This window comes from Dipodomys merriami, unplaced genomic scaffold, assembly GCF_024711535.1.
Source record: "Dipodomys merriami isolate MVZ:Mamm:240054 unplaced genomic scaffold, mDipMer1.0.p SCAF_5, whole genome shotgun sequence".
NCBI lineage: Eukaryota > Metazoa > Chordata > Mammalia > Rodentia > Heteromyidae > Dipodomys > Dipodomys merriami.
This window is the reverse complement of record NW_027206068.1, coordinates 6668032-6690027: the sequence shown is the minus strand read 5'-3', so window position 1 is coordinate 6690027 and position 21996 is coordinate 6668032. Positions and strand designations below refer to the sequence as shown.

General features: G+C 39.2%; 1 protein-coding gene across 2 annotated transcripts; it reads left to right on the top strand.

Moving 5' to 3' along the window:
* The first annotated feature begins 2014 nt into the window (after window positions 1-2014).
* Window positions 2015-20865, top strand: LOC138809459 (zinc finger protein 420-like). Of its 2 annotated transcripts, XM_069996011.1 has the most exons (5): window positions 2015-2158; window positions 5380-5435; window positions 14340-14466; window positions 15557-15646; window positions 17361-20865. In XM_069996011.1, the coding sequence occupies exons 2-5, from the start codon at window positions 5421-5423 to the stop codon at window positions 19694-19696; spliced, it is 2568 nt and encodes an 855-aa protein (XP_069852112.1). In that variant the 5' UTR covers window positions 2015-2158; window positions 5380-5420; the 3' UTR covers window positions 19697-20865. The 2 variants fall into 2 exon arrangements, with proteins under 2 accessions (XP_069852112.1, XP_069852113.1); XM_069996012.1 differs by lacking the exon at window positions 14340-14466 and having other exon boundaries at window positions 2066-2158.
* The last annotated feature ends 1131 nt before the right edge of the window (window positions 20866-21996 follow it).

Genomic DNA, 21996 nt, shown 5'->3' with positions numbered 1-21996 from the left:
AAGAGCTCTGCCAGTGGGTCTGTGACTCAGGAAGACTACACTTCCCAGATGTATTGTGCCACCCACGAGGAACAGGTAGGGTGGATACCCAGAGTCAGAAGGGAGGCCCTTAGGCAGCTGGGGTTGGGTGGGGACCTAACTCTTCCACCTGAGCCAGCTGAGTGGAAGAACTTCCTGGAAATCCTGGTTTTTCTCTCAGACATTGTGGAGCTGCAGATTTGGCTTAGTGGTAGAGTGCCTGCCTAGCATGCATGAAGCCCTGGGTTCGATTCCCCATTGCCTCATAAACAGAAAAAAAAAGGAAGTGGCACTGTGGCTCAAGTGGTAGAATGCCAGCCTTGAACAAAAAAAGCTCAGGGACAGTGCTCAGGCCCAGAGTTCAAGCCCCAGGACTGCCTCCCCTCGCCCAAAACAAAATTCTAATAGTGACTGTTCCATTGCTTTTTCTAATTGAAATCTAACAACAATGAATGTTCTCTACCATTTTAGCATCAGCACACAATGTTTCTCAACTATGTTTGGAGATGTGAAGGTAAACTCCCATGTTTTAATTCCAGGAATTTGCTTATTGTAATCCTCTATGTGATTTAGCCAGGCCTGCTCACAGATAGCAGAGAGATGACAGGTATATGTCATTATGTGTTTATCAAATTTTTGCAAATTTTCAAGTATATGAACTAGCAGATAAAGGAAACTAATCTAACTATTGGTGCATTGGCCCCTGATTCATCGTTTGTATATAATGAAAACTCTATGTAAACTTCCTGAGTCAAGCCAAAAGACTTAGTCTGCAATTCCAGTTACTTTGGAGCTGTCAGGAGGATCGCTTGAGTTTGGAGCTAGCCAGGACACCATGTTGATAATGCCATATCAAAAATAAATGAATAAGCGGTAGAATGAATAAGCCTGGTGTCGGTGGTTTACACCTGTAATCCTAGCTACTCAGGAGGCTGAGATCTGAGGATGCAGCCTCCTGAGTAGCTAGGATTACAGGAGTGAGCCACCAGCACTCGGCTCTAGAAAGTTTTTGAAGCAAGCCAGGCAATTGTCATAATCTACACCTTAGAGGTGTTGTCTTCAGTGGGAAGTTAATAATCTGTTGTTCAACTGTGTGACCCTCAAAGTTGATGACTTTGAAAAGATTCACCAAGAGAAGATGGTATGGTTCTTGTCTGACAGATGATCTGATATCTGGGTGGATTCTAGGGAGGTACCAAGGGCTCTTTATGGAATGAGATCTTTCAATAGTAACACCTTGTGGTTTGCCATTTCTATAGTCACCACAAAGTTCAATAGTTTTAGCTCAGTTCTGTGACAAGGGGCATCAAGCTTGGTGTTTATGACACAGCTATTGAAAGTATAATTTTAGTTTTTCCTTTCTTCTTTTTCCTCAAGGCTAATCCTGTATCACTTTGAGCCACAGTACCACTTCTGATTTTCTGGTGGTAAATTGGAGATAAGAATCTCACGGGCTGGTTGTCGGTATCCTAGCTACTCAGGAGGCTGAGATCTGAGGATCGTGGTTTAATGTCAGCCCCCGCAGGAAAGTCCATGAGTCTCTAATCTCCGATGAACCACCAGAAAACGGGAAGTGGTGCTGTGGCTCCAGTGGTAGAGCTCTTGTCTTGACAAACCAAAAACAAAACCCCATGGCATTAACCTTCACATACCCAAACGGCCGGGGAGACATTAGTGCTGATGCTGTGGTTGAAGTGGTGGAGAAAAGCTCAATAAGACAGTTACAGTTAGAAATTTTGTATTGGTCTCACAATGTCTCAGAGGAAAACCATATTTCCAAGAAGTACTTTCACTCACCTGGCTCACCTGGGAGAGTTAGGTCCCCAACCTGACCTCCCAGGCCCAGGGCCTCCTGTCAAACTCTTGAGCACCACCCTACACGCCCACTTCCTCCTGTGTGGCGCAATGCACAATGGGAAATGTAGTCTTCCTCGGACACAGAACCACTGGCTGGGCTCTTTCAGGTCCTTCTGGGCATGCGCTTCTGCGCCCGTTCTTGGTGTTTTCCGCTCAGAAATTCCGGTTCTTAGCGCTGTGCCGCGCTCCTGGGAAGTTTCTGGAGTGAAGTTCAGTGTTGTGAGTGCCGGAACCGGGGTGGCAAGAGGCCCCGCCGTGCCTGGCGAACCTGGGGACCTGAAATGTGAGTGGATGGCAGGCAGGCAGGAAAACGGGCTGCAGGCGGCAGCTGGAGCCGGGCGGGTAGCCTGGAGGCTCCACGCACTGCCGGTCCCTCCGGTCTGGGTGACTGTGCCTGGGGTCGTGATTGCTTTGTCAGAGTCGGTTCTGCCAGAATCAGTGTCCTTCCAGGTGCCGGAACCTAGCTGGCTCGGGAAGGTTCGCGGGCAGGCTAGAAGGTTGTGCAGACTAGGAGAGCTGGGGAGGCCTGCGCTTCTGTTCCACGCCTGATTCTGCTGTGAGCCAGTGTGATGACATCATTTGTCCAGCTGAACGATGGACGAGTCACAATTCTAGTGAGGTTGTGAAGGGTGTGCTGGCCGAGTCATGTGCTATGGCAGTTGTGTTGGTGGGGTTCTCTGTTGTTTCTTGTGGGGACGTTTCTAGTCCCCTTCTGGGCGCTGTAGCCTCTTAGCACTCCTGGCTCCAGTTCACACATGATTGTACAGGACTGGCTGATGGACCTGTATCCCTTGGAATTAAGTAAGCATAGCAAATTCGAAGGAGGACAGATTCTGAACAGGAGTGTGCATCCTGAAAGAACACTGTCCTTGTGAACTGTCACTAGTCCTAAAGAGCAGAGGCAGAGAAGCACTAGAAGGGGAAGATCTAGTTACCCTCCCTTGCCCTAGAAATTCTTGATTCTAGTTTTCAGAGCACAAGATTCAGGTGGTGCTGTTTTCTCCAAAGCTCCCAACCACTGTCCAGCTTGGATAGGGGAGAGTTGACCTGGACTGAGAAATGAGCCAGAGCTGAGTTATCAGAGGGGATAGGAAGCTACAGTTTGTAGTGGAGAGACATCTTTTCACATCTGAAAGGATCTGCCTCGCTACAAGTACCCTAATTGCAGTTGCATTCATTCACTCTAACATAACTATCATTTCTAGAATGCAAGCTCTCTTAAACATATGTGGCATCCAGAGATACTCTGGTACTTGCTTTTACCTGATGGTTTTTCTGTCAGTTCAGGAAATGCTTGTTAGGGATCTTATGCTTAAAACAGAAATGAAGGGGCTGGGAAGGTGGCTCAGTGGTAGAGCACTTGCCTTGCATTACTGAGGCCCTGAGTTTGATTCCTCAGCACCACATAAGCAGAAAAGAAAAAAGCCGGAAGTGGCACTGTGGCTCAAATGGTAGAGCGCTAGCCTTGAGCTGAAGAGCTGAGGGACAGCACCCAGGCCCAGAGTTCAGGCCCCATGTCCGACCCCCCCCCAAAAAAAAAAAAAACCCAGAAATGAAAAAAACAAAGGTTTTGTGGTTTGTAGATGTTAGTATCCTGAAGTTTTAACTAGTGCTAACCTTTTTGTTAAAATCTGCCCAGAATAGTATTTTTTCACTTTGGAAATTTGCAGGGGGGAGGGGGGCAGGGTGATTGAGGTCATTTTAGCACAAACATTGCTTCAAAATACTTTAATTCAACTATGAAGATCCTATTTCTTATCCTCATCACTTTAATATGTTCTTGAAATATTACAAATTCTACAGTACAATAATGAACTAATTTTACATTTCTTTTCTTTTTTTTTTTTCGGTTGTGGGGCTTGAACTCTGGGCCTGGGTGCTGTCCCTCAGCTCTTCAGCTCAATTCGAGCACTCTACCATTTGAGACACAGCACCACTTCCAGTTTTCTGGTGGTGCATTGGAAGTAAAGGTCTCACAGACTTTCTTCCCTGAGTTGGCTTTGAACCATGATCCTCAGATCTCAGCCTCCTGAGTAGCTAGGATTACAGGCGTGAGCCACTGGTGCCTGGCACATCACTCTCTTTTAAGCGGAGATTACATTTTTTAAACAGAAATTCTGTAATATGAAACTTTAAGTATTTGCTGTAGGGGTGTTCAGAATTCAAAACAAAAAGAAATCACCCCTTCCATGAAATCTGTGAAAATTCCAGTCCCATATATTGATCTATTCATCCCATAACAAATTAAAGTAAAAAAAACTCTAATGTGATCTAGAAAATGTTAAAAGTAAAATGCATCCATGGCTTTATAATGGATCACTTGGCCTTTACTAGCAACAGCAGCCTCACTGAATTCCCATAAGTGACTTTCATGATTATTTCCATTAATCATCCATGTGACTGGAAAGTTCACTTCATTTTATTCCAAAAGTTTGTCTCCTACATAATTTTGTTCAAAAACACAGAACTATGGCATGCTACCAGTATTTCCTATAAAGCCAACCATCACGTCTGGCAAAAACATGCCATTTCATTTGTTTAAAGTTTATGGAACTACACTTTGGGCTGGGCTTAGCACTGTATTTCTGTTAGTATTGCTTTTTTTTTAAACAGAGGAGGCTTCACTCATCTGGTTTCCTTACTGAGGTTGGTTTAGGATGGTGTTACTCCTGTGACCAGTATTTTATGCGGGCCTTTGACTTGGTCCTGTATAATCCAGCAGAATAGCTGAGGTGTTTTTTTTTTTTTTCAGGTAAGGGGTAGGTTTATTCAACGTTCTGGCTGGCACCAGGCAATGTTGGCCATTAGCTGAGGTTCTTTACAGTATAATTAGAAAGAAGGCTAGCACTAAGGAATTTCCAAGCCTTTGTTCACATCATATTCACTCTTGTCCTTTTGGCCACAGGAAGTTAAATGGAATAATCTAGATGAGTGCTTCAGGCTACTCTGGATAGAGAAGATGTGCCATCTGAGAACCTGTATTGGAACAGAAAACCATGAAAAATATATATTATGTATATTTTTCCTCTATAATTATGAGTGAAAAATACTGAGTTTAACAAACATGCTTTCTATGATACTTAAGTATTGCAAAACTGGAGGCATAGTGAAATGCACAATGGAGTCCTATATGATATCTTTCCATTAATAGGAAAATAGTTCATATATTCATAAGTGTATTTCTGTTATTCCTAACTTTAGTAAAGACATCATATGTCTTTCTTTGGTTTACATTATTCAGTTATTTTTGAGGAAACATAAGTTGTTCCCTCCCTTAGAAATGAACTACATTTATAATGTCTACCAAATACTGGACTGTGGATATATCTTTCCTGGAGAATATAATGTGTCTACTTGAGACATGAAAGGGTCTTCTCCCACAGAAGGTTTGTTATTATTATTATTATTATTATCCAATCCATATGTAGTGTCTTGAACAGGAAACTCTGGGACAAAGCCACATTGGTTCTTTCTTGACTCTATTTTATTTGCCTTCTCTCCCAGCTGTGCTGTCAGAATCTCTGTATTGCCAACTCCAAAAGAAAATGAATGGATCACTGGTGGGTATATTTTTATTTCTTTCTGTGCATTTTATGAAATGATTTATGAACTTAATGGGGCCCAATAATTAAAATTGAAAAGTAGAAAAGATTCCACCTCTGGAAATCGTTTATAAATAAGATTAAGATAGCTTGGAGATTTAGCAGATTATGAACTCTCAAAAATCAGTGTAAGTTGAGTGCAAATTCATTTCAAATTTGTCTCTGGTGTTTCTTTTTTTTTGTTGTTATTTTGTTTTTTGGGTCTGGTTGTGGGGCCTGAATTCTGGGTCTGGACTCTGTCCTTCAGCAATTCAGCTCAAGGCTAGTGCTCTATCACTTGAGCCACAGCGCCACTTCCAGCTTTTTTCTTTTTGCTTATGTGGTGCTGAGGAATCGAACCCAGGGCCTCATGCATGCAAGGCAAGCGCTCTACCACTGAGCCACCATCCCAGCCCTCTCTGGTGTTTATTATGGGAGTATTTATACTTGTTATATGACCAAATGACACCCAGGAGGTAAGCATGTTAACTTTTTATGGAATGTGAAGATTTGCTGGCCATTGGTCTGAAATTTCTTCTTCATTAGTCATATATTAAGTATCTTAATTATGTTGAAGTATCTTAGTGTCATTTTTCTGTTTTGTTTTTAATTTTGTTTTTTTGGGTCTGTTTGTGGGGCCTGGACTTTGGGCCTGGGCACTGTCCTTCAGCTCTTCAGCTCAAGGCTAGCACTCTACCACTTGAGCCACAGCACCACTTCCAGCTTTTTTCTTTTTGCTTATGTGGTGCTGAGGAATCGAACCCAGGGCCTCAGGCATGCAAGGCAAGCACTCTACCACTGAGCCACCTTCCCATCCCCAGTGTCATTTTTCTGGAGTTACTGAATTAGTGTTTGCATGTTAGAGAGGCCTGAGTTAGCCATTTACTTAAATGACTGTCCATACATAACCCTTGGCTGGTGTGTATTTTCTGTAGGGAGTACAACAAACTGAATAGAAATGCATTATTTTCCTCCAAAAGCTTGTTAGTCACTTATAGTCAAGTCCCATGACTGCATTTTAGTGCTGTTCTTACTTGAAACTTAATGCTATATTTCAAGACATTGTCTATGGCCTTTCTAGAAATCTTTGCTATTCCTTTCTAAAGTAGCCTCCCACTGCTTTTTTGTTTACTATTTTCAACTGTTGTATATATATGAACAGGAGTTGATGGTTCTAGTCAACAATAGAGCGACTTGGTTTATTACATTAGAAGTATTACTCTTTACAAACCTGAAGGAAATTTAATTCAGTAATAAGGTTTGCGCCCTCAGGAACTCTGCTTTTACCCAACAGTTGTGGCAACATCTCCTCAGGACTCCATTGGGAGAAAGCATTGAGGAGTTAGTGGAACCCATTTGTACTGTAGTCTGAAAATTATACAAAGAATAAAAAGAATATGGGGAGAGTCTAATACTTTTCATCTCTTTCCTGTGTACTTATTAGTACTTCTATTTGAAGTTTGTATTATGTCATTGTATTTCCAGCTAAATCTGACTTAACATGTTTTTGAAATTCTCTCTCTCCTTCTTATGCTGCCAGTCTTAGGGATTGAACTCGTGGCTGGGCACTGTCCCTAATACTGTCTCATTTGAACTATGGCTCCACTTTCAACTTTTTGCTGGTTAATTGGAGATAAGAGTCACATGGACAGTTCTGCCTGGACTGAATTCACACTGCCATTCTCAGTCCTTAGCCTCCTGACTTGCCACGATTACAGATGTGAGCCACTGATGCCCTTCTTTCAAATTCTTCTAAATTACTTGTTATACTTTTTCTTTATTTCCATTAATTACTTAAATTCAGTAAGGAAAATGGATACATACATCACATACATTTCTAATATAACTCATATAACCTAGTATTTGTCACATTATTTTTTAATGTTAATTTGAAGACAGGTTTGCTGTGTAGTCCAAGCTTTTCTTGACCTTGATATATAGCCTAGGCTGGGTCAGTCATTTTCCTCAAACTCCCATATTCTTGGATTTTAGGTGTTTATTACCAAGCCTTGGCTACATTAACCATTGCTGTATTTTAGTGTTGCCTGAGACTTGGACTTGAGCTCAATATCTGACACTTTCACTCATTGGCTGAATTTTACCACCTGAGCCATGCCTCCAGCCTCACCATTCTTAAATGTACAGTTTATTCAAATTACATATGCTCATACTCTTGTTGTGCAATCTTCTCTTCCATCCATCTATATTATCTATATTCATCTTCCCTATATGAAGCTATATATATATTCATGAAATACATAGTTCCCATTTCTCTCTAACCCGGTCTCTTAGAACCATCATTTTGCTTTTTGTCTTTATGAGTTTGTTGACCCTGGAAACGTCAGTAAGGGAAATTTTGCCTTGGCTATTCTTTGTGTGTACTCTGTGTGTGTGTGTGTGTGTGTGTGTGTGTATGTGTGTGTGTGACTCAGAGAGAGAGAGAGAGAGAGAGAGAGAGAGAGAGAGAGAGAGAGAGAGAGAGAAAGAGAAAGAGAAAGAGAAAGAGAGAGAGAGAGAGAGAGAAACATGAGTGTTCAGTTCTTTTGCTTGAATCCAGGGACTGAACTCTATCATTAAGCTTCTTTTGCTCAAGACTAGCACTCTACCAAACAATTCCACTTATATCTTTCTTGATAGTTATTTGGAGATAAGAGTGTCAGGGACTCTCCTGCCCTGGATCCCTTCAAATCACAATCCTCAGATCTCAGGCTGCTGAGTAGCTGGGAATACAGCTGTGAGGCACTCACATGATATTCGCCAGCCTATCATGACTGTTTTTGACTCATTTGTTTTATTTAGCTGATTATATTTAAGATTCATAAATGCTGTAGCATGTACTAGAATTTCTTTCCTTTTTAAAGGATAATTATGTTATATTTTATGTGTTTAGTAATTTTTTTTGAATCTTTTCTACTGCTTCTATCTTTTGATTCTTGTGAGTAGTTGCTATAAAATGATTCTCCCAGTTCCTGTTGAAACCACTGCTTTCTTTTTAGTTGGGTACAAAGCTAGAACTGCTAAACCATATTCCTATGTTTAGTTCTTTTTTTAGTATCTTGGATCATGTTGCATTCCTCCTAGAAATCCACCAAATGTCATACTTTTCTACACCTTTCCCCATATTTGTCATATTTTGGAATTTTTATTTTTAATGTATCCATACTACTGGGTATAAACTAGGTATTTCATTGCTATTTTTTCTTTAAGATTTTATGTTACTACTAATACTGAACATTTTTTTATATATTAATTAACCAGTTGTCTATATATTTCCTGTAGGAAGGTCTCTTTCATCATCGGCCCATTCTTAAATCAGTTTTCATTGTTTTTGAGTTGCAGAATTTTATTTTATAATCTTCTATGAATTCTGGTTATTAATCTATGAAGAGTGATTAGTGAGTATTTTCATGGATACCTTTGTCATTGTGCCTTTCCTGCACCATGTTTTCATTTTATGTATTTGAACTTGTCTGGTTTTAGTACCATGGGCATTTGGTGTTATATCCAAGTAATTGTGAAATTTAATGTCGTGAAATTTTCTCTCCCTCTTACTGTGTTTCCCTTCCCTTCCCTCTGGTACCTACACAACTTCCATCCTTTTCTTTTCTCTCTTTTTCTCAGATGGGACTTGCTGTTTCCCTGATTGCTCTCCAACTCACATGTTCAAATGATACTTCCACCTCAGCCTCCCACCATGCTTGACGCTTGCTTCTTTCTTTTCCCCCGTTCCAGGGTTTGAACTCCGAGACCCCACAATTGGTCAGTTTGCTGTTTCACTTGAGCCATTCCTGCAACCAGTCTGTTAGCTGGTTAATTGGAGTTGTCTGCCCAAATTGCCATTTAGACTTCAGCCTCCTTAGTAGGTAGGATAAGAGGCCTGAATTCTGGTGTTTATTTTTTAATTGGTCATTTAAGATTCATTAGTTAGATACTACAATGAAACAGGGTTATTGTTACTGGCTCATGTAGAAATGTATATTCAACTGAAACTCTAATAGTCCATGTTTGAAAGCAAGTGCTGTCTTTCACCTCTAATAATTGTAACTGCTTTTTCTGACTGTGATAGGTTTTCTTTTTTTTAAATAAGATTTTTATTGTGAAAATACTGTACAGAAGGTTTACAGTTACATGAGCAAAGTAATGAGTCCATTTCTTATCAAGCAAATCATTAAATTCAGCCCACCACTAAGGAGGAATTTGTTTTCACCCAAAGGTGGGAAAATTGAGTTTGTGGCCACCATGAATAAACAATAAATGCCAATATTACAATACATTTTGTCCCAGACCTATTCTAATTTCCCTGCAAGGTTTTTGCATCTTAGATTATTAGAAACATACTTATTTGATTATAGTGTATTTACAAATTATGGTTTTTCCTGGTTGATTTGTACTTCCCCTTTGGTCAGAGAATATACTCATTAAGTTTTGCCTAGAGATCCATTTTCACTTTCAATGTGTCTTGGTAAATGTAATACATAATGCTTGATGAACAGCAGTGAGGTCAAGATAATGTCACCTCTCTGTGTGTGTTCCTACTGCATTTGTTTTCTAGCTATTCGATTGGAAATGAAGAAAAGTATTATAGAATTGTAATGTTTGGTTTAACAAGAATCTCCTTTTAATTCTGTGGCTTTGCTTCCATGTTTTGGGAGACTTTGTGTTTAAGCATTTAACTTGTATTATTCTAATGTATGGCCTGTCTGTTATTATGTCTCTATGTGTGCTCATGCACTTTGTGTTACCATTTATTTCCTCTTACACTAGTTCTATTTTAGCTTTTCAGTACTGGTTTTTACTATGGCCTCTTTATTTATTTTATTCTTTAGGGTATACTTTTTTATAGATATATATTTTAATCAGTTTTTATGAGATTAATACCTGTTTTATGAGTTCATCCCAAACCATTTCCTCTCCTAATGCAACCATGGGCCTGATCTTTATACTTTTCCTGATAAACTTTAGAGTTTTATCATTCATCAGGGCACAAATAGATGTTATAGTTCAACCTTGCCAATTGCTTGTATCTTAGTATATGAACTTGAAGCTTATGTCCCTTAAGTCAGACTCAGAGCTTACTTCACTGAAGGCCCAGTTCCTTCCTCATCCATGGAAAGTAATTAGGTTTTATTGCTTAAAACATCCTTTCCTTCAATGTACCTTTACTATAAAATACAGTCAACCATGCTTAGAGATGAAAAGCAGATACTTCTTTCCTGATGTAAGCAGAAAACTCAGTCCAAAATACTTTGATTGATTGAAGTGGGAAGCACAAAGAATCTTTGTTATGATCTCAGCCAACTTCGGGAAACCCAGTGCTAAGTGTCACATTGTATTTTGAACAACTTCTGATGGCAAAATTTCTTCTTAGTTGTCATAATAATATTCAATAATATTCAGTAATAATACTCAAAATAAAAACATTCAAATTCCTTAAAATGTGGACGTAATTAGAGAGGACCTGAGAGGTTAAAAAAAATGAAAACTTCTAAGCAAGGGTGCTTATTTTTGGATAATTAGGGTAAAACTAACATGTTTTGATCAGTTTAGAGCATAATGTCTTTTTTTAGGGATGAATATTTATTTATATCTGTGCTTATTTTTTCTCGTTATTGAGATTAAGTAATTACATAAATTTCACAGTATTGTGGCACAGTGATACGTAGCTAACGTCACCAACACATTTTAACCTTCACAATGCTAATGGTCATTATCTTGATCCACAAAGTTTTTGAACTCCACAGACTTTAAAAATAAAATTATTTCTGCTGAATTGGATGATTTGTACATTTCTTTTTTTTTTCCTTAGTGCCAGCTGTTTCCTCTTTCTCTTTCATTGCTACCCTTGAGTTGCTTGGTTCACTTTCATTAATGCTTTTGTGGTAATATATTATTGAGTTCTTTTTTGTGTGTGGGGAGGTGTCAGGTCAAACAGTGCCTATGTTTTTACTCCATTTACATTAAAATACTAAGGTGATTTTATTTATGTCTACCATTTTGGTACTTCTTTTCTCCTTTCCTCATCTGATATTTATTTCTTACATCCTATGTTCTTAGGGGGGATTAACCAAATTTTCTAGCATAGTCACCTTGGGGTATCCACAGTGATGGTTCCAGAAACCCTTTCAGATACTAAAGTAGATGTTCAGGTTCCTTACATAAAACTGTATTGTGATTCCATATAACCAGCACATATCCATCTATACACTTTGAACCACCTCTGAATTACCTCTGACACCTAGTACAAATTAATGCAATGTAAACAATTGTAATTCAACATTTTTCAGGGCATTATCACAATTTTTATGTCTGTACATGTTCAGTACAGGAACCATATGTTTCCAAAATTTAAGATCATGAGTTGGTTGAATCTGTGGGACTCACAAATATGCAAGGCCTACTGTATTTATTTTTTGCCAAGGTTATTATGTATGAGCACTAATCAAGAGTGGTAGTGTATTTTCCTCATGAATGAGAAACCAGGGATTTTACATCGATTAGAAGTTCATCCTCAAGCTGAAGCATGGAGACTCAGAAGAAGCTAAACCTATTCTTGAGGTCTCATTTCTAGAACTACAAGAACTGTCTTTCTTTCCCAATCTGTTTTGGCAGTCATAGGAAACTAAATATACTTAGAGTACTGACATGCTGCATCCTAATATATAGAAGCTAGATCCTTTATGCATTAAAAAAAATGGTGTTATTGCCAGGCGCCAGTGGCTTAAGCCTGTAATCCTAGCCTCTCAGAGGCTGAGATCTGAGGATCACTGTTCAAAGCCAGCTTAGGCAGGAAAGTCCATGAAACTCTTACCTTGAATAAACTACTAGAAAAACTGGAAGTGGCACTGTATCAAGTGGTAGAGTACTAGCCTTGAGCTGAAGAGCTGAGGGACAGCACCCAGGCCCAGAGTTCAAGACCCACGATCGACAAAAAAAAAAAACAAAAACAAAAAAAACAACGGTGGTACTGTGCCTTTGAACTTAGAGAATAATATTTGCGGGGCAAGTGCAGTAGCAATTGGATCTTTGATTTGTTATCCCTAGTTCATATACTTTTGTTTTCAATACATGTATGTACATATTGAGTCTTCATTCATATGAAACATCTATATGTTATTTAAATTTTTGCTTTAAGCCATCATTTAAAAAATTACATGAAGCCAGGCACAGGTGGCTTATGCCTGTTGTAACCCTAGCAACTCAGGAGGCTGAGATCTGAGGGTTGCAGTTCACAGCCAGCCTGGGCAGGAAAGTCTGTGAGACTCTTATCTCCAATTAGCCACCAAAAACCCAGAAGTGGTGCTGTGGCTCAAGTGGTAGAGCTCTCATCTTGAGCTGGAGAGCTGAGGCACAGCACCCAGGCCCAGAGTTCAAGCCCCACGACTGACCAAAAAAAATTAAAAATTAAAATAACATGAAACAAATGTGTGTTTATGTGTATGTGCGTGCGTGCGTGAGTGTGTGTGTGTGTGCATACATGTGCGAGCACTCGCGCACGCAGGGGTGTTCTTTTATGCTTATCTACCAATTTACTATTTCTGTGATCCTGCTCTCAGCAGTACATCTAAGCTAGCTCCTATTGTCATTCTCTAAGCTGGACACCTTCGCGTAGCACTCTGGTAATGCAGGTGTGCTGCTGGTGAATTATTTTAATCTGAAAATTCGTTCATTCCACAGTATTAGAATGGTTCCTCTGGACAGCAGATTTTGATTTGAAGGTTATTTTCTTTGCACCCTTTGAAGGCAAATTTCCTTTTTGTGTGCTGGGGAATCAGCATTCATTTCTGGTATTGTTAAGTCTAGCAACAGTAGAAAGATGGCTGGACATGTTTTTGTTTTGTTTTTAGTGGTACTCAGCATGGGAATAAAACCCTTACCTCATTTTATTTTCTTCCACATTCTTTAAATCTTTATTATTTTTCTTTGTCCTGCCGGGGTTGTCATTTGTCACACTGCTTTCTTAATTCTGTCTCCTATTTCTCTCTCCATATCCCTTTCATCCTTCCATCAGGCACTATAAAATGCAAATCTGGTCAAGACACATTTTATTTATCTCTCATTTATGATCTGTATAGTAGAAGGTGGATGGTGTTATAATAGTTAATGCTACCAGTTCTTTAGTATTTAGGAATGGAGTACAAGGGGCCCTAAAAACACCTTTATGGATATACTAACAACAGTGAGCACATGAAACTTTTATTGTGAAAATCAAGTAAAATCTTACCTGTCTCAAATCATTACGAATCAGTTTCTTGTGTACTGTCACTTCTTTTAACACTTACGTGTGTGGGGCTGGGAAGGTGGCTCAGTGGTAGAGCGCTTGCCTTGCATGCCTGAGGCCCTGGGTTCGATTCCTCAGCACCACATAAGCAAAAAGAAAAAAGACAGAAGTGGCACTGTGGCTCAAGTGGTAGAGTGCTAGCCTTGAGCTGAAGAGCTGAGGGACAGCGCCCAGGCCCAGAGTTCAGGCCCCACGACCGGACCCCAAAAAACAACAACAACAACAAACACGTGTGTTTTTGTAGATCTGCTAATGTGGTAGGTAGCCCTTGTGATTTCCTCACTGAGGTCTGGATTGCCTTGATACTAGGCACATATTTATAACTGTTAGTACAGATCATTAGCTCCTTAGAAGAGAAGTTTCACCTTGTTTCCCTTGCTAACAGCAAAAGCATTACCTGATTGATAAGGGAAACTTTTAGTAATTAGTAAGTTAGTATAGAGGGACATATTTCTATTTTCACTTGCTTCCCAAACTGCCTTGATAACAGAGCAAGCTCCAACCATTTTATGTAAGACAGAAGCATTCACGTAGAGGAATGAAATCCTCGTATTTGGTTTTCTCATGACTCAGTGCTAATGACTTTTTGAAATGTACCATTACAGGGGTTGGTATCTTTTGAGGATGTGTCTGTGCACTTCAGCTGGGAGGAGTGGAAGGACCTAGATGATATTCAGAAGACACTGTATAGGGATGTGATGCTGGAGACCTATAGCAACGTGGTATCCTTGGGTGAGCAAAGGTTACATTAAACCCAGGAGCAAGTGCCTTGTTCTTAATAGATACATGAATACGTATAAGATTTAATGTTATATAGATGTACTATTGTAGCCTTTGAGGACTATCACTTCCTCCCCCTCCCCCATAACACAAAGTTCAATTTGGTTGCACAACTCCTGAAGCCATCCTCTTGTCCTTCTTCAAGGTGTTGATTGAATAATTTGGTGAACATTCTATACTATTGCCCAATAATACGACACTACATCCCCAAATCTGATTTAATTATGAAGCTTGGAGTCAAGAGCAGAGTAATGTATGAGAGAAGTACCCACAGAACGGGGCTTCCCAGGTGATGCAGTGCATTGTGGATAGAGAGGTTGTGAAGATCAGAGCCAGTATGGCTGTGTTGAGCTGATCTCAATGGCTTCCACACCTCCACACCTGAGGACAGCTCCTGTCATGCATTGCACATCTGCCTTCTGCAGTCTTCATTGGTGCCTCATGTATAAATGAACCTCCCATTTTTGTTTGTTTAAGTCTAACTTGGACTCCAGTCACTTTCTGGCTCTTAGACTTTCTTCTTGGTTGGTTTTTCTATATTTTCAGTTGCTTTTTGACTGCCCATTCCTAAAATCTTTTTCCTAAGCATTTATTAATAATTCATAAATTCCTTCAAACCTTGTTCATTGAATAAATCATATATACTGGTGTTTTGTGACCATATAGGTAACAATGTAAATATTTCCTTTGAAAGAACTTATACGACTTTGAGATGAAGAACAAAAAACAAATATGTTTAGTTGTGAGATTAGGTCCACAAAAAAAGTTTTACCTGGTTGAGACAGAAAAGAATGAGAGATAATATTTACTAGGGATAATTTAATTTTAATGTGATGCTTTTCCAAATTTGGCATATAATATAAAGTTGATATATATTCATCTACTAAAGTATATATCACTATTGGAGTCATGAATTTGGAAATCAGTAATTGGAGAAGGTCATCTATAGAAATACGAAAATACATTTAGGAGAAGCCTTCTCTACCAGGTTGTCTAAGATCATTACACCAGGACATAGTTCTCTAATATTTCCCTTTAACAGGGTACTGCATTCCTAAACCTGAAGTGATTGTTAATCTGGAGCAAGGGGCAGAGCCATGGCCCAGAGAAGCCCTAGACAAGAATATCACAGGTGAGTCAGCATTTAATGGACATGGATGTTAAAAAGACCAGAGCTCATTGAGATGTTCTCATTCAAGTCTCAGCTCCTGGATTCCTATGTTGCAGGAACTTGGCTAATAGATGAAGTTATGCCTGTGCAGTATCATTCCATATTTATTTATTTATTTATTTATTTATTTATTTATTTATTTATTTATTTATTTATTTATTTATTTATTTATGTCAGTCATGGGACCTGAACTCTGGGCCTGGGCACTGGTCCTAAGCTCTTCAGCTCAAGGCTAGGGCTCTACCACTTACGCCACAGCACCACTTCCAGCTTTTTTCTGCTTATGTGGTGCTGAGTAATTGAACTCAGGGCCTCATGCATATGAGGCAAGCACTCTACCACTGAGCCACCTTCCCAGGCCCTCCATAGTCTTTTAATAACACTGAGAGGAGGAATGAATTTAACTGACTGTCATGAATTAATAGAACATGTATCTACTTTTTCTGCTTTAATATGATGAGATTTTACCAGGCCTAGCTTAAGGGACTTACAGGAACTGATCAAAAGGGCATATTCTAAGCATTAAAAAGCATGATATCAGAAGGCAGTAAGATAAATGCACTAAGGCACTTTTCCTGTCTTTACCAGGAGATTAGACACCCACAATCCTATCTTTACTTAAACAGAGGATAAATATTCATAAAACCATCAGTTTTCTGCTAGCATCAGTCATTCTTCAAGTACTTATAGTTCCCATAGTGTCTTAGAGTCCCCACATCAGGTATGGCTGAGCAGTTAATTCACGTCCAAGTGAATGAACAGTTAATGGTGAGCATCCTGAATTTTGTGTGGGAGTATTTAAGGTTAGCATTTCTCCTATGTCTTTTTAGAAAACATTCTAAAACAAAAAAAGGAAACCAATTTTCTGTTGACCCAGAAGCCAGAAAGTACCAGGAGTTATGGAGGACAGCAGATTTGCAGGCCTCAGATAAAGTAGAACAAAGATTCTCAAAGGTGGAACACAAACCTGGGATTCAGAACCAAAGCTTTCAGTGGAGATAATATGACTGAGTTTGGGGGCCTGGTATCTCCCCCATGGGCCATGGTTCTGGTAGGCAACTGTATCAAAATAGGAATTTGAAAGACATTGTATAGAACATAGAGAATAAACAACTTGAAAATCCCCATAGATGCCAAGTGGAATTTTCAGGGAGAAGTGAGAGTTTGTCAAACATAGGCATAAATCCTCACTCTCACGAACCACCTTAGGTGACAGGTGACTTACCCTTTCATACATCCTTAGGTTCTCTGATCATGGAACCCACTTCTATCTTCAAATCTAAGTTTCTGAAGGAAAGTAGCACAAAATTTTCATAATCATTGCCAAACAAAACAGAACAAAAGTCTTCCCTAAAACAAAACAAAATTGAAGCAAACTAAAGGAAGGAAAACAAGTGGCAGATTAGATGTACTTAGCTTGGAAGCATTAGCAGTCAGTTATTGAGTATTTTGACTAGTTTCTCTGATTAAAAACAGGGACTAAAAGAACCAGAGAAGACCCTAACTCCATCAGTATTTGTTAAGTACAGGTCTCATAATCCATTCCTAGTACTATTATGTTTGAATCTTTAGTAAGTAGGATGGGAGAAAATGTCTTTACCTTTAGATGAATATTCTCTAAGAATGTTTGGATGCCATCATGATTTCTTTTCTGCCTTTTTGTTAAACATTTTAGATGTCCAGCAAGTAGATGGCTCGGTTGAAATATGCCAGGAAAGTCCAGACAAACATCTGTTGCAAGTTGTCATCACCAGTAGCAACACAGTGGAGGAAAGAGTTAGGTTTTTAGGTATAAAAAATGGAACAAATCTTTTTACTACAAACCAGACCTTACTGTACACCAAGAAACTCACACAAGAGAGATACCCTATGAATGTAATGAACGTAATTACCACAAGTCAGATCCCAGTAGGCCTCAGCAAACTCATACAGGAGACAAATCACATAAATGTAAAACATATAGAAAGTCTTTCAAGCAAAACTCATACCTCAGTGTGTATCAGAGAAGACACACAGGAGAAAAATCATAGGAATATAACCCATGTGCAAAGTCTTTCAAATGGTAGTCACAGCTCAGTGTGCATCAGAGAACATATAGGGGAGAAACCATATGAATGTATCACATGTGGAAAGACTTTTGGACACATGTCAACTCTCCACATCCATCAGCGGACACACACAGGAGAGAAACCATATGAATGTAACACATGTGGAAAGTCTTTCAGACAAATGTCACATCTCCGCATCCATCAGAGTATACATAGAAGAGAGAAATCTTATGAATGTAACAAATGTGGCAGGTCTTTCAACCACAATTCAGCCTTGCATGTACATCAGAGAACACACACAGGGGAGAAGCCATATGAATGTAACACATGTGGAAAGTCTTTCGCCCAAAACTCAAACCTCAATTTTCATCTGAGAACACACACAGGAGAGAAACCATATGAATGTAACACATGTGGAAAGTCTTTCAACTGCAAGTCAGGTCTCCGCAAACATCACAGAACACACACAGGGGAGAAACCTTATGAATGTCACAAATGTGGCAAGTCTTTCAACCACAATTCAGCCTTGCATGTACATCAGAGGACACACACAGGGGAGAAGCCCTATGAATGTAACACATGTGGAAAGTCTTTTACCCAGAACTCAAACCTCAGTGTTCATCAGAGAACACACACAGGAGAAAAACCATATGAATGTAAAACATGTGGAAAGTCTTTTGCATGCAAGGCAAACCTCAATAACCATCAGAGAATACACACAGCGGAGAAGCCCTATGAATGTAACACATGTGGAAAGTCTTTCAGACGGATGTCAGATCTCTACAAACATCAGAGAACACAAACAGGAGAGAAACCTTATGGATGTCACAAATGTGACAAGCCATTCAATCACAATTCAGCCTTGCATGCACATGAGGGCCCACACAAAGGAGAAAAACCATATGAATGTAACACATGTGGGGAGTCTTTAAACTGCAAGTCAGGTCTCCGCAAACATCACAGAACACACACAGGGGAGAAACCTTACGAATGTCACAAATGTGGCAAGTCTTTCAACCACAATTCAGCCTTGCATGTACATCAGAGGACACACACAGGGGAGAAGCCATATGAATGTAACACATGTGGAAAGTCTTTTACCCAGAACTCAAACCTCATTTTTCATCTGAGAACACACACAGGAGAGAAACCTTATGAATGTAATAAATGTGGAAAGTCTTTTGCCTGCAAGTCAAATCTCAATAACCATCAGAGAATACACACAGCAGAGAAGCCATATGTATGTAACACATGTGGAAAGTCTTTCAGATGGATGACAGATCTTCGTAAACATCAGAGAACACACACAGGAGAGAAACCTTATGAATGTCACAAATGTGGCAAGTCATTCAACCACAATTCAGCCTTGCATGGACATCAGAAAACACACACGGGAGAAAAACCATATGAATGTAACACATGTGGAAAGTCTTTTAACCGCAAGTCAGATCTCTGCAAACATCAGCGAACACACACAGGAGAGAAACCATATGAATGTAATAAATGTGGACATTCTTTTGCCTCCAATTCAAACCTCAAGAAACATCAGAGAATACATTCAAAGGAGAGGCCATATGAATGTAACACATGTGGAAAATCTTTCATCAAGAAGTCAATCCTCAATGAACATCAGAGAGCACACTTGGGGGAGGAATATGGAAAGTCTTTCACCAAGAAGTCAAATCTCAGTGCACATCAGAGGACACACAGGAGAAACCATATGAATATAACACATGTGGAAAGTCTTTCACCCACAAGTCAACCCTCAATGCACACCAGAGAACACACACAGCTCAGAAACCAGATGAATGTAATGTATGTGGAAAGTGCTTCATCAAGAAGTCAATTCTCAATGGGCATCAGACAACATACACAGGAGAGGATCCTTATGAGAGTAACACATGTGGAAAGTATTTCAGATGGATGTCAAATCTCTACAGGCATAACAGAATACACACAGTAGACAAGTCTTAAGAATGTAACAAATGTTACATTCTTTCCACTCCAAGTCAAACCTCAATGTTCATGAGAGAACACACAGGAAAGAAACCTTATGAATGTAACAAATGGAAAGTTTTCACCTACAAGTCAGTTCTTAACACATCACAGTTCGCACGGGATTAAAAATCAGCATCAAACCAGATAGATGAAAATGAAAAGTCTAAGAGCTTTGAACTTTGGTTGGGGCCACCCTGGACCCATGCACCTCCCTTATAGAGCATCAAATGATGAAGTTGAGCAGCACACTTTGGCCAAATACCTGGGGGAACTGACTATGTTGGACTATGACACTTTCCTCCTCAAATTGCAGCAGGAGCTTTTTACTTTGCACTGGAAATTCTTGATGATTTTGAATGGACACTACCTCTTCTTACCTGTCTTATACTGAGGAATCCCTTCTTTCTCTTAGTCTTTTAAGGTGCTTTCAGTTACCAGGGACTCCAACTAATGTATAGAATTGTCACCTATACATTTATATACTTGGCTCTTGTTATGCATACCTGGATTTTCCTTCTAATATGGTAAAGATAAGTAAAACTGTTACTTCCATAGGGCATAACTGCATGTGAGCTAAGTCATTTTGGAGAGCTTCTTACCCAGATCTGTTTCTCAGTCAAAGCCTACCACCTCATCCCTAGTTCATACATGATCTGTTTCTTCAGGTGCTTGCTGCCCTGCTTCTGTTCTCATCACTTGCTTGAACTATCAACTTAACCTTTTTTTTTTTTTTAACTTTCTCACTTTAAAATCTGTGCATTCTAAATCCAGTTTTCCTTCTATGTATTTGCTTTTGTTTATTGGTTATGAAAATGAAACACAGTACTCATAACAAAGTTAATTTTTCCTACCTTTCTGTTTGGGTTTTTTTTTTTATTTTTATTTTGGGTCCAGTCGTGGGCCTGAACTCTGAGTCTGGGCACTGCCCCTCAGCTCTTCAGCTCAAGGCTAGCGCTCTACCACTTGAGCAACAGCACCACTTCTGGATGGTTTTTTTGCTTATGGGTGCTGAGTAATTGAACCCAGGGCCTCAAGCACGCAAGGCAAGCGCTTTACCAATGAGCCAACTTCCCAGCCCCCTACCTTTCTGAATCTGGTCTTTCTGAAGGATATTGACAGATTAAAATACATCTAGCCTCCACTGCATATATGTACATATATATTTGTGTGTATGTATGTATATATATGTATATGTATATGTGTATATATATATATATATATATATATATATATATATATATATATATATATATATATATATGAGTAGCTGTGAAGAGAGTTTTGTTTTTTGAACTTAGGGTCTGGGCACTGTCCCTGAGCTGCTTTTGCTCATGGCTAGCACTTTACCACTTGAGTCACAGTGCCACTTCTGGCTTTTTCTATTTATGTGGCACTGAGGAATTGAAACCAGGGCTTCATGAGTGGTAGGTAAACACTCTACCACTAAACCTCATTTCCAGTCCCTGTGGAGAGTTTTTAATGGGTCCATTCAGTATACAGCAACATTCCTTCCAACATGTTTATTTCTTTCTGTATTTTTGATTCACGTACTATGGATATACCTTATGTAATGTACACAGCTATTGTTCTGTTGGAATTTGGACTACTTTTGCTCATTGCCTTACAGCGTTGGTTAAAGTTTATTTTATAACTTTTTTTTCTTGATGTGATAGACTTCCCAAAGTATGTGTATTAAGGCAGAGCTGGATGAATTTCTCAGTGTCATCAGCAGCGAACACCAGTGCTTTTCTCTGCATCATTGTTAAATATGAAAGTAATCTGTCTTAAATCTTTGTGAATTCAACTAGCCAAAATATTCTATCTCATTTGTTGTTTTAAGTTACACTCCTACATGTACATGCTGTGTTACTCCAAGTTCAAATATCTCCAAAATACTGGAGATTTTCTTTTATGCTTCCAGTTATCAACATAGGTAGTAAAATTTCTAAAATAAAATTTTTACAAAGAGTGCTTTTAGGTGATGAAAAAATTGTAGCTTTTTTTCCCCCAGAAAAATAGATGGAATTAGAGATAAGCCAACATCAGAATGTCAAATGATATGTTCTCATTCATTTGTGAATTCTAGACCTAAAAGACATACAAATGAGCACATGTGCATGCACTCAAACACACACACAGTGATATATAAAACATGATTGTGACATTGGTGTTGTTTTGCCAAACAACAGAGAAGGATGGAGGAAAAATTTTAAAATATACTATGCCTGTGTGAAGATGGCACCAGGAATCTCACTGAAAGCTATT

Excerpts from the sequence above, each read along its gene's own strand:
- LOC138809459 (XM_069996011.1), top strand. Across the intron at positions 14,467-15,556 it reads TAGCAACGTGGTATCCTTGG|GGTACTGCATTCCTAAACCT; the intron begins GTGAGCAAAGGT and ends TCCCTTTAACAG. Across the intron at positions 15,647-17,360 it reads CCTAGACAAGAATATCACAG|ATGTCCAGCAAGTAGATGGC; the intron begins GTGAGTCAGCAT and ends TAAACATTTTAG.